At 41.9% G+C, this 10,652-nt stretch overlaps 1 protein-coding gene across 1 annotated transcript in view; it reads right to left on the bottom strand.

Moving 5' to 3' along the window:
• Positions 1 to 3,958: 3,958 nt before the first annotated feature.
• Positions 3,959 to 10,652, bottom strand: part of EEA1 (early endosome antigen 1) — a 65,670-nt gene continuing 58,976 nt past the window's right edge. Inside the window, exon 29 of the mRNA XM_081957184.1 lies at positions 3,959 to 10,178. Within this exon, the coding sequence (XP_081813310.1) occupies positions 10,056 to 10,178 (123 nt within the window). The 3' untranslated portion in view covers positions 3,959 to 10,055. The remainder of the gene's footprint in view (positions 10,179 to 10,652) is intronic.

Here is a 10,652-nt window from a genome sequence, read left to right as displayed (position 1 = left end):
AGGCGAACCTGGTGGAACGCCCCCCTGGCCACGGCTGTCACATGTTCATCCATGGACAGCCTGGCATCCAGGAGGACGCCCAAATTGCGCGCCCGCTCCACGGGGGCAAGTTGAATGCCCCCAATGGCCAGAGATGGAATTATCTGGTTGAACCGGGGGGCCGGAACCCACAGCCACTCCGTCTTGGAAGGGTTGAGCCTGAGTCGGTTGTCATCCATCCAGACCCGTACGGCTTCCACACACCGGGACATCACTTCGATGGCCTCGTTGGGGTGGTTCGGGGTGGAAATGTACAGCTGAGTATCGTCAGCGTACAGATGATATCCCACCCCGAAACCACGGATGATCTCACCCAGCGGCTTCATGTATGTGTTGAACAGGAGCGGCGAGAGGACCGACCCCTGTGGCACCCCACAAGTAAGGGGGCTTAGGGTCGACCTCTGCCCCCCTGCCAACACACGTTGCGTCCGGCCGGAGAGGTAGGAGCCGAACCACCGCAAAACGGTGCCCCGGACCCCCAACCCCTCCAGTCGGTGCAACAGGATACCATGGTCGATGGTATCAAAAGCCGCCGAGAGGTCTAATAGGACCAGGATAGAGGAGCAACCCCTATCTCTGGCCCTCCAGAGATCGTCTACCAACGCGACCAAGGCCGTCTCAGTGCTGTGCCCAGGGCGAAAGCCGGACTGGCGCGGGTCTAGATAATCATTCTCCTCCAGATGTCATGGGAACTGAGAAGCCACCACACTCTCTACAACCTTCGCCAAAAAGGGAAGGTTGGAGACAGGACGATAATTGGCCAGCTCCGTAGGGTCCAGGGAAGGCTTCTTGAGCAAGGGTCTCACCACCGCCTCTTTCAAGGCGGCCGGGAGAGACCCCTCACCCAACGAAGCGTTCACTAGGCCCAGGAGCCAGTCGCGTGTAACCTCCCAGGAAGCCAGTACAAGCCAGGAGGGACACGGGTCCAGCAAACATGTGGTAGGTCGCAGTCGTCCACGCAATCTGTCCAAATCCTCGATGGCAACCAAGTCAAACTCCTCCCAAAAAGGTTTCTCAAGACTCGCCACTGGCGTCTCGACTGGGCCACTGAAGGGGACCCAATCCTTCCGGATTTGAGCGACTTTATCCAGCAGGTATTTCCCAAACTCCTCTGCTCTACCCTGTAGAGGGGCCTCCCGCGGCCTCTGAAACAGAAGGGAGCGGGACACCCGAAACAGGGCGGCAGGGCGGTTCTCTGCGGATGCAATGAGAGCGGCACAGTATCGACGTTTAGCCGTTCTCAATGCCACTAGGTACGTCCTTAAATGGGCTCGTACCTGTGCTCGGTCCAATTCGGATCGGGAGGATCTCCAACGACTCTCTAGGTATCTCTTGCGGCGCTTCATCACCCTTAGCTCCTCGGTGAACCAAGGAGCCAGGGTGAATCGTTGCCGCCGGAGAGGCCGCAAAGGCGCCACCCGGTTCAAGGCCCCGGTAGTCGCATTATTCCACGCGGCCACCAGGTCCTCTACCCGAGGGCGGGTCAGGGCTGCAGGAGGTGGCCCAAGCTCCGTCTGGAACCTATCTGGTTCCATTAAGCGCCTGGGGCGGAACCATCTAGTGTTTTCCGGTTCCGCCTCCCCGCAGCGAGGGGTAGCACCAGGGAAGTCAAGTCGGAGGAGTGAGTGATCTGACCATGATAGAGGAGTGATGGTTAAATTCACTCCTCCCAGATCACTCAACCACTGGCGAGAGACAAAAACGAGGTCCAAGGTGTGACCTCCCTCGTGTGTCGGGCCCTGAATCATTTGAGTCAGGTCCATGGCTGTCATGGAAGCCATGAACTCCCGAACCCCCTCTGAAGCTTCTCCCACTGACGGCAGGTTAAAGTCCCCCATTACTAAAAGTTTGGGGGTCTCAACCGCCACCGATGAGATTAGCTCGAGGAGCTCAGGCAGGGTCGCTGATGTATGGCGGGGAGCCAGGTATACTATCAGCAGGCCCAACTGCCTCCCAAGGCCCCATTTCACAACAAGGGATTCACAACCGGACGTCTGTGGCACAGTGGACTCCCTCGGCTCTAAGTCCTCCCGGATAATCACTGCTACCCCACCGCCCCTTCCCCGGGCCCGGGGCTGGTGAAATGCTTGGTAACCTGGTGGGCACATCTCCACGAGGGGTAACCCTCCCTCGTGGCCCAACCAGGTTTCCGTTATTCCCGCGAGGTCCGGCTCCCCCTCCAAAATTAGATCATGAATGAGGGGGGCCTTATTGATAACGGACCTCGCATTGCATAACAGCAGCCTCAGGCCCTGGGCCTGCAAATCCTGACCACCTAGAACGCGGGGGTTGGTACAAGCGACCGGGTGTAACCAGCACCCACGGTCTCCCAACCGACTGCGAGTTGTTAATCTGTCCTCATATCTGCCCCTCCCTACGACCGTTGGAATCAAAGAGCCCTGTATAGGAATGGTATCCTCTCCCCCCTCCTAATAGAAAATGGAACAGAAATGCCACAGAATATGATTTATGTGTTTAGTGAAAAAATTATTACCATGAGTAAAAAGAACCTGACAGATAGATATTTGACAACCAAGTTAACTGGAATTTCTCAAGTTGAAAATTACTTCAAAGCCACAGGTAGAAATAACCTTAAATACAATGGCAGTTAATGATTTTGATTTATGAATTAAAATGTTTTATTAAAGAGTTCATCAGATATTATTTATGAGTAAGTGATCTACTTGGTAGCACCTGAGAAGCTAAGCAAGATCCAACCAATCTGTTCTTTTGGATGGAAGACCATTGGAAAATACCAACATTTAGGGGAAACTGAAAAGTGGAGGGGAATCTTGAAGACAATGGGAAATCACTTATGTACCCAAACTCTTTACAACCCACCCATCATTTCAGGCAGAATGAAAAGCCACACAAATATAGTATATCCAAAAAGTTGTTAAAGAATGAGCTTGAGTTTGTTTAAGATTGATTGGCAATACAGCATACAAACTATTACTTAAATATGCAAAATCCATTATAAGTCTTCCATTATGAGAGGTCTTTTTTTTCCTTTTTTAAATATGATGCATCACTCATTGTGTCAATTCATCCCCCTTAGCAATTAATAAAGGATGCTATGGGATGCTAGTCAAAAAATTGAGATGTTTTGGTGAGACTACTACTAAAAATACTTTCATATCACTTGGACAAGACGCTGAACTAATTAACTTCCCTTATTGGCTCTTTAGTTCATAAAATACATCCATTAGGGATATTGGCTCTACAGACTTTTATAGCAATAACAGACAATACATAACCTTTTGGAACATTGTTTCAGAGGTATTTCCTTACTGAAACAAATGACCAGAGGAAGAAAAAGAGTAGATGAGAAAGCGATTTCCAATATTCTGCCAGCTTGAATGCAGCTGACTGCTTTGGCAGCTGATGATGGGACTGGTCTAAATGACCTGCAGAAAGCTAGGGAAGAACTGATGTTCTGAAACTCCAAGCAGCACCGAAGGGACCGTAAATTTGCCAAATTTCAATTCCTGCAAAGTCATGGGTCCCAGGCTTTGAATGCATTCTGAAAGTCACCTGAACCGCAAGATGGGCAACAAATAAATTTGATAAATAATGATAAATAAATAAGTTACCTCAAATAAGTTTGAGATGCCTTGGTTTAAAAAATGTTGCCCTATAATGCATTGTTGCATCCAGTTAACGACTACAAGATACAAAAGTTTTAATAATACACAGATTGCAATTTTTTATACAAACTATTAAACCCAAAGAAGTCAGTGAAAATGACAGCAATTTCATATTACGGAATAAAAGCAGGAAATTCAATTTTGCCACAGCCAAAATATGAAATAGTTGAAACATTCCACTAATATGTGAATTGGAGATGAATCGGTTTGACATTTACAGCAGATAGCTTTCCACACCAGCAAAAGGGCACCAAAACAGTAATTGCAAATGGTCTATTAGAAATTTCTAATTTTATTTTCAGCCCAATAATAGAATACAAAAGTAATATTTCCATAAGTATCCACCCATGGGTTTCATACAGAATTAGTGATTGTGTGGTGTCATTTTTCTCACAACTCAGCTTCCATCACTTTCCAAATGCAGAGTTTAGAAATTACAGTGTATACTGAACTAAACTCTTTAACATTATAAGGCACGACTACATGACTACAAGTCATAAACACACCACTCAAAGAAGGACTTAAGAGAATCCACCTGATAAAAATTGCCATGCAAGACTATCTAAAGATAATGTGAATGTAAGGATCCACTTGAAAAAGAAGTGCAATCTTATGTAGATAAAGCTACCTTAATACATCTGTAAATTTAAGATAAGCACAGAAATTCTTCAAGTCTAATTTATACAATATACAGACCCCACCCCAATAAACATTATGCACAATATTCACATCGGCGACCATAATAAACCAATAGTTAAAAAGAGGCCAATAGGACAATACAATTTGTGGCACACTTCCATTATAGCATAATAGCATTTGTCAATTTCTAGTCGTGAGCACTGGAAATAGAGGCTAACTTAATGACATGTAAATATTGACAGCAGCCAATGTGACACATACAGCTGATATAGATCAAACATAATTAGGAACAGTTGTATAATTTAATTTTTCTCCAACACCTACAGGTTTGTAGAATTAAAGGAACGCAAAGACTTATTAACTGTAAGTTACATAAGCACACATACCAAAATATTACATTTTTGGTGAATTAAAATGTTTTAAAATTTGGCAGTAATCACAAATCAAACTTTGTAGTGAGGGAACCATGTTTAAACGGGCTCAAGTTGAGTTGTTTTTTTTTATTTATCAAGAGGTAGTTAAAATGAAATCTTACATAGTGGCATTCTTAGACTGGGCTTTTTGTGTGTGTTTTTAAAATAATTTTATTACAAAAGTGATAAATCCTATACAAGCAGCATTTTGGATAATTTCTATTACAAAATGTTTCTTTGTTTATTAACCTGATGTAACAATATTTTTTTTTCTTTCTCTTTGGTGCAAAGAGTTTGGATTTAACCACATAGTACAATGTAGGTGGCATAAAAGCCATTCAAATCTGCCACACTAATCAACAACATATACTGTATTTGAAATTTATAAATTCAGAACGCCAATAACAAACTTTATTCATATGGGTTTTAAAGAGATCACAGGAGAAAAACAAATCTCTGCTGAATGGTGTTGCCTACCACACAAACTATTTTTCTCATGTTTTCCTGTGTGCCTGCTATCAAATGATCACATACTGAGGTGAGCAGTTAATGTTAAATATGGACAGACTTATTCATTTTTAACTCCTAAATGGAACTTAAAATAAACCATTTCTAGGTTTTAAAGAAACAGTAGCAATACTAACGTTTCTGTTCTTAAGTAGGGAACTTCCTTTTCTGTTTATTGCTATGACCTGGAAATAGATCATCTAAATATATTTTAATGTAATTTAATAAGAAAACAAATGTTTACATAGGAACAATGAAAGCCACTGAGAACATGAAATGTGCAAAATTGCCAAGTCCACTTTTTCTATTCTTAAAATCAAGCAGTGCTGCTAAAGAACATGCAAACCCCTTTAGTATACACTATGTATCCTCTGGAGTACATAAAATTATGAACATAATATTCCTAAACACCATATGAAATTACTAGGGAATTGAATGAGCACTTAATTAAGAATGTACAATTTTGTAGACCAATTACTGCATCACCTCTTGAAAACATATGTTCCTTCTCTTGCATATAGTGTTGGTTACACTAAAAAGTGCATAGTGCAAGTGACAATGCTATACCTTGCTCTTCCTGAGTTTTCAATGTTTAAACTATCATATCAACCTCATTTCCTTTCGCTGGACAAGCTGAACTTTTATCCATGTGCGTGTGAATGAGTGTAAAACATCTAGGGACTGCAATGAAAGCAAATCCCCATTTAAATGAGGAGCAGGTAGTTTGCTTGTTTTTAATATCCTTTTAAAAATACTTAGAAAAAATGCAAGTAACAGATACACCCTTGGAAAAGAATTTCTCCTTATCTTATACATAGGAAGCCATTTCCAAAATGACACCTGCTACAACACATACAAGCATCATCTTAAAAAAATATTACTTCTCCCTTGTGAATTAGTTTCTTTATACGCTAATTTATGAGATGAAGAGTTCTATATATAATTAATCAACTAAGATAAATCAGAAGACAGCTCCAATAAACTTCAGTTCCTAGCATGAATACTTTATATTTTATCTTTTTCCAAATTATATTAAAGTGAAAGTGAATAAAACAGCTGGATAGTATCTGAATTGTATCTCTATTGTATGAATAGCTGATGTAAAAGATTTGACCTCTGTACGTTATATTCATATTTGACCATTTGGACATTTTGATTCATAATCTTTAAGACTTTTAATCTATTGATACAAAATAGTGTAGTTCACAACTAATTTTTCTCCAGGATTTCAGACAAGAAAAAATGGTGTGTAAACCCTAGTACCGGTACCTGTGAATTTATGATTTGGAGATACAAGTAGTAAAACTAGAATCTTCTACATGGAAAGCCCCTCTGTTAATATCTTTATTAAACTATTTGTGTTAATTTTTTTCTACTTCCATATTCATTTCCATGTCTACCACTGCACTCATCTTCCATGCAAACAGGTTACAAAACCAAAGAAAAGTTGATTTTAAATATAACCTTATATTTTACTAATAACTATATTTTACTAAACTAGATTTTACCAGTGCATTATTTTATATCACCACAGTGTGCATAGTAGTGTATGTATATCCCAATTTCAACTGAAACAAACATTGTCATCCACCTATTAGTTTAAAAACAGTAATTTTAACTAACTTTCAGATGAATAAAATTACTTTTTAATAAACTCCATGATTACATAAAACAAAAGAAACTACGGAGAATTTAGGTTTCTCTTCAGTCTTCAGCAGTGCTGAGTTTCATTCCAAATTTTAAAGAGGACAAAGATTTATAATAATTAAAATGGGGAACATCCACCTTGAATGTTCCCCCTGCAATTAAATAAAATAATTAATAATTATCATAACTACCATATTTTTCGGAGTATAAGACGCACTGGAGTATAAGACGCACCAAGATTTTGAAGAGGTAAATTTAAAAAAAAAGTTTTTGCCCTCCCCAGCTCCCAGGAGCACTCTGCAGGCATCCCAAACCATCTGCACGCTCCGTCTTCTGTGAAAAATGGGGCATGCAGAGAGTTTGGGAAGCCTGCAAAGTGCTCCTGGGGAGGGCAAAAATGCGACGTGTGAGGCTTGATCTTCTTAAAGAGTAAGGCTTTTATCTATCTCAAATCCACTTTTCTCTACCCCTCCCACGACAGGGCAGGACTAAACAGCTCTCTCTGCGCTTTATTCTTTTTCCCCTTCCCTCAGACTGGCGGTGACAGTGAGCCGCTTGGCCCAAGGAGCGGCAGTCGGCTCGCTTCTTCTCTTCAGCTAGGAGGGTAAGACATGCGGGGGCTGGTGAATGGCTGCTGCTGTGCTTGGCTGGGAACGGCCCATTGGCTGAAAAGGGGTGGGGATAGATTCCATTTGGATTAAAGGTTTCTCGTCGCGGCGCCTGAGTGGCAAAAGGGAAGCATAAAGGAAACGAGGCTGCCTCGTCTCTCACACACACACCAGATCCCCCCAGATCAGTCAGCAAAGAGATATGGTAGCTAGGCTCAATAGCAGCAGTAGCAATAAGCAGATCTGGAAAGATTGGGGTGGGGGGGGTGGAGGAAGGGAAGAGAACCAATCTCTTCTGCACAAAGCCTTTTCTCAGGACCCTAGATCTCCACTTTCTCTCCGGAAAAAGCTATTGGCATTGTTGGGATTTTGGCTAATGAAAAAAGCACAGGATGGAAAGGAAACTTCGGAATGAGGCAGCTGCCAGGCTCCAGGAATACGGCGCTCCTGCATTCCGAAGTTTCCTTTTCATCCTGCGCTTCTTCCATTAGCCAAAATCCCGACAATGCAAATAGCAATTTTCCGGAGAGAAAGTGGAGATCGAGGATCCTGAGAAAAGTCTTTGTGCAGAGGAGATTGGTTCTCTTTCCTTGCTCCACCCCCCAGTCCCTCCAGTCTCTCCGGATCTGTTATGCAGTGCTTATTGCTACTGCTGCTATTACGCCCAGCTACCGTATCTCTCTGCTGCATGAGAGATCATGTGTGTTGGATCTGTCATGCAGCAAAGCAATACAGTAGCTGAGCGCAATAGCAATAAGCAGATCGGGAGAGATTGGGGAGATGGGGGGTGGAGGAAGGGAAGAGGAACAATATCTCTACGAAGGCTTTTATCAGAACGCTAGATTGGGAAGTTAAAACTTGGAATGGGATACAATCAAGCTTGATTCAAAGGCTTTGGCTCCAGAGATCGCTGCGCTGCCACCCGAAAATGCTATTACCGCGATCTCTGCCACCTGGAACTGCCCGAGGAGCAGGTAAAGCGGACGCTGCAGATATCACGGTACCAGTGTTTTGGGTGGCAATGCAGAGATCTCAGGAACCAAAGCCTTTGAAATGGCTTTGATTGTACCCCATTCCAGGTTTTTAACTTCCCAATCTAGTGTTCTGAGAAAAGCTTTCGTAAAAAGGAGATTGTTCCTCTTCCCTTCCCTTCCTCCACCCCCCCCCCCATCTCTCTGGATTCTCAGGAGCCAAAACCTTTGAATCAAGCTTAATTGTACCCCATTTCAAGTTTTTAACTTCCCAATCTAGCGTTCTGAGAAATCTACCATCTCTGAGGCACCTTTTGTTTGCAGGAGAAGGAGGGAGGCAACTTAAAGCAGCGCCTCCTTAAACCAAAGCCTTTGAGTAACTGGGAAAGAAAGGCGTGCTTTTCAGGCGGCAGTTTTCGGCAGGTTCCAAGCTCGGCTTTCTTTCCCAGTTACTCAAAGGCTTTGGTATACTCCGCCCTCGCCCTCCTCCTCCTGCAAGTGAAAGGTGCCTCAGAGATTCGGCGGGTAGCTCAGGGGAGACAATGGCCACAATTACTTCAATCCTCAGCAATGTGAGGAGCCGCTGCTACCACCACCGCCGCCTGAGCCCTCCCGGGAGTCGAGTGGAGCGGGAGCCCCAAAAGTGAAATGTCTCTCCTTTCCAACCATCACAATCTCTGCAGCGCCTGCTTCACCTGTCCATTTTCCAGACAACCCAGGCCGCTACATTCAGAGTTTAAGACGCACCCAGATTTTCACCCTCTTTTTTGGAGTAAAAAGGTGTGCCTTATACTCCGAAAAATATGGTATGTATCTTTCAGTACCAGAATTTGCTCTTCCAGGCAATATTTCTTGTGAATAAGATAGAGAGAACAGTGCAAACATATTTAAATAGTACAAAAAAAATGTAAAGGAGGATAGGAATTTGCATATCAAAGATGATGTAGCCCAACAGGATGCAGCATATTCTTAGAGAAGAAATATCAGATCTACACTATAGTATTGGGATTGCTTTTCATTTTCTGTGACATATATTGTGCAGTGATATTATAGAAAAACAGCTTGAAAATCTTGAGAGTTCAAGGCAACTTCCACTCAACTAGACATGAACATAAAAAGGAACTCACAGTAAAAAATTAAGAAGAATAAAGAGGAAAAAACAGTAGACATGAAAAGCTGCTTGTTTGAGGCTATTAATACCTTATGCATTTCTGAACAATCATTAAGTTATACTTATGCAGCAATAATTGAAACACAAAATCCCTGCAAAACTGTTTTAAAGGGGTTGTTTCTGAACCAACAAATTAGGATTAAAAATACATTATAACTCCTCTATTTTAATTTTATTTACAAGTCATTGGAGACTTATAAACTTGACACAGAAGCTCTCTGACCAAAACCAAATAAGTCACAGATAATTTCAACTTCACAATGAGTACAATTGTTTGACTTTAGCAGTTAAACACTATACTATAATGTTGTCAATTGTTACAATCGGTGCCCACCCAAAGTAGTAGTCTGAGTATTATACGAAGTGCATAACAGAAATTTTACTCTAGCATAACATGTAAGAGTTGTGAGTAATTATCCTTGTAGATCATTGAAACAAGTATCACAGACACGAACAGGTTTCTTAGAAGAAGGAGTTAAGGCATTCTTTGTGGAACACTCAGCACAGAAAATATTTCCACACTGTCTGCAGTGGTGCTGAAAAACAAAAAAAGGAAAAGTTATGAACACAGGGCATATCTAAACATCATTGCTAAAATAGAAGCCAGTATTATTGTTTACTAAATGTATATGTTTGCCAATCTCCCTATCAAAGAGTATCTATTCCTAAACTAAGACATGAGCTATGCTTTGTTAAGCCTCAATGACTATATTCAAAAAACACATTAAACCAAAATTAGTTAAATCACATCACATTAAGGCTTGAATGCTGGCTTTTCAAATCAGGACTAAACATCAAGCATAAAACCATACAGGGATATTTTTGATGCAACAATTAGCTTTGGTTTAGAATAAATAATAATTAAATATCGTTTGCAAGGAAAGTAAAGATGAGCATGCAAGTCTAAGCTTGCTAACCATGATTTAATATTGTACAACCTGATCTACAATATTTTAAAACACTGAATTACTAGTGGAGCAGATTAAATAACCAAGTATGTATACTATTTT

Source organism: Natrix helvetica (assembly GCF_964273705.1).
Source record: "Natrix helvetica genome assembly, chromosome: 6".
Lineage (NCBI taxonomy): Eukaryota > Metazoa > Chordata > Lepidosauria > Squamata > Natricidae > Natrix > Natrix helvetica.
Note: the sequence above shows the minus strand (reverse complement) of the source record. Positions and strands in the feature narration are given on the sequence as shown.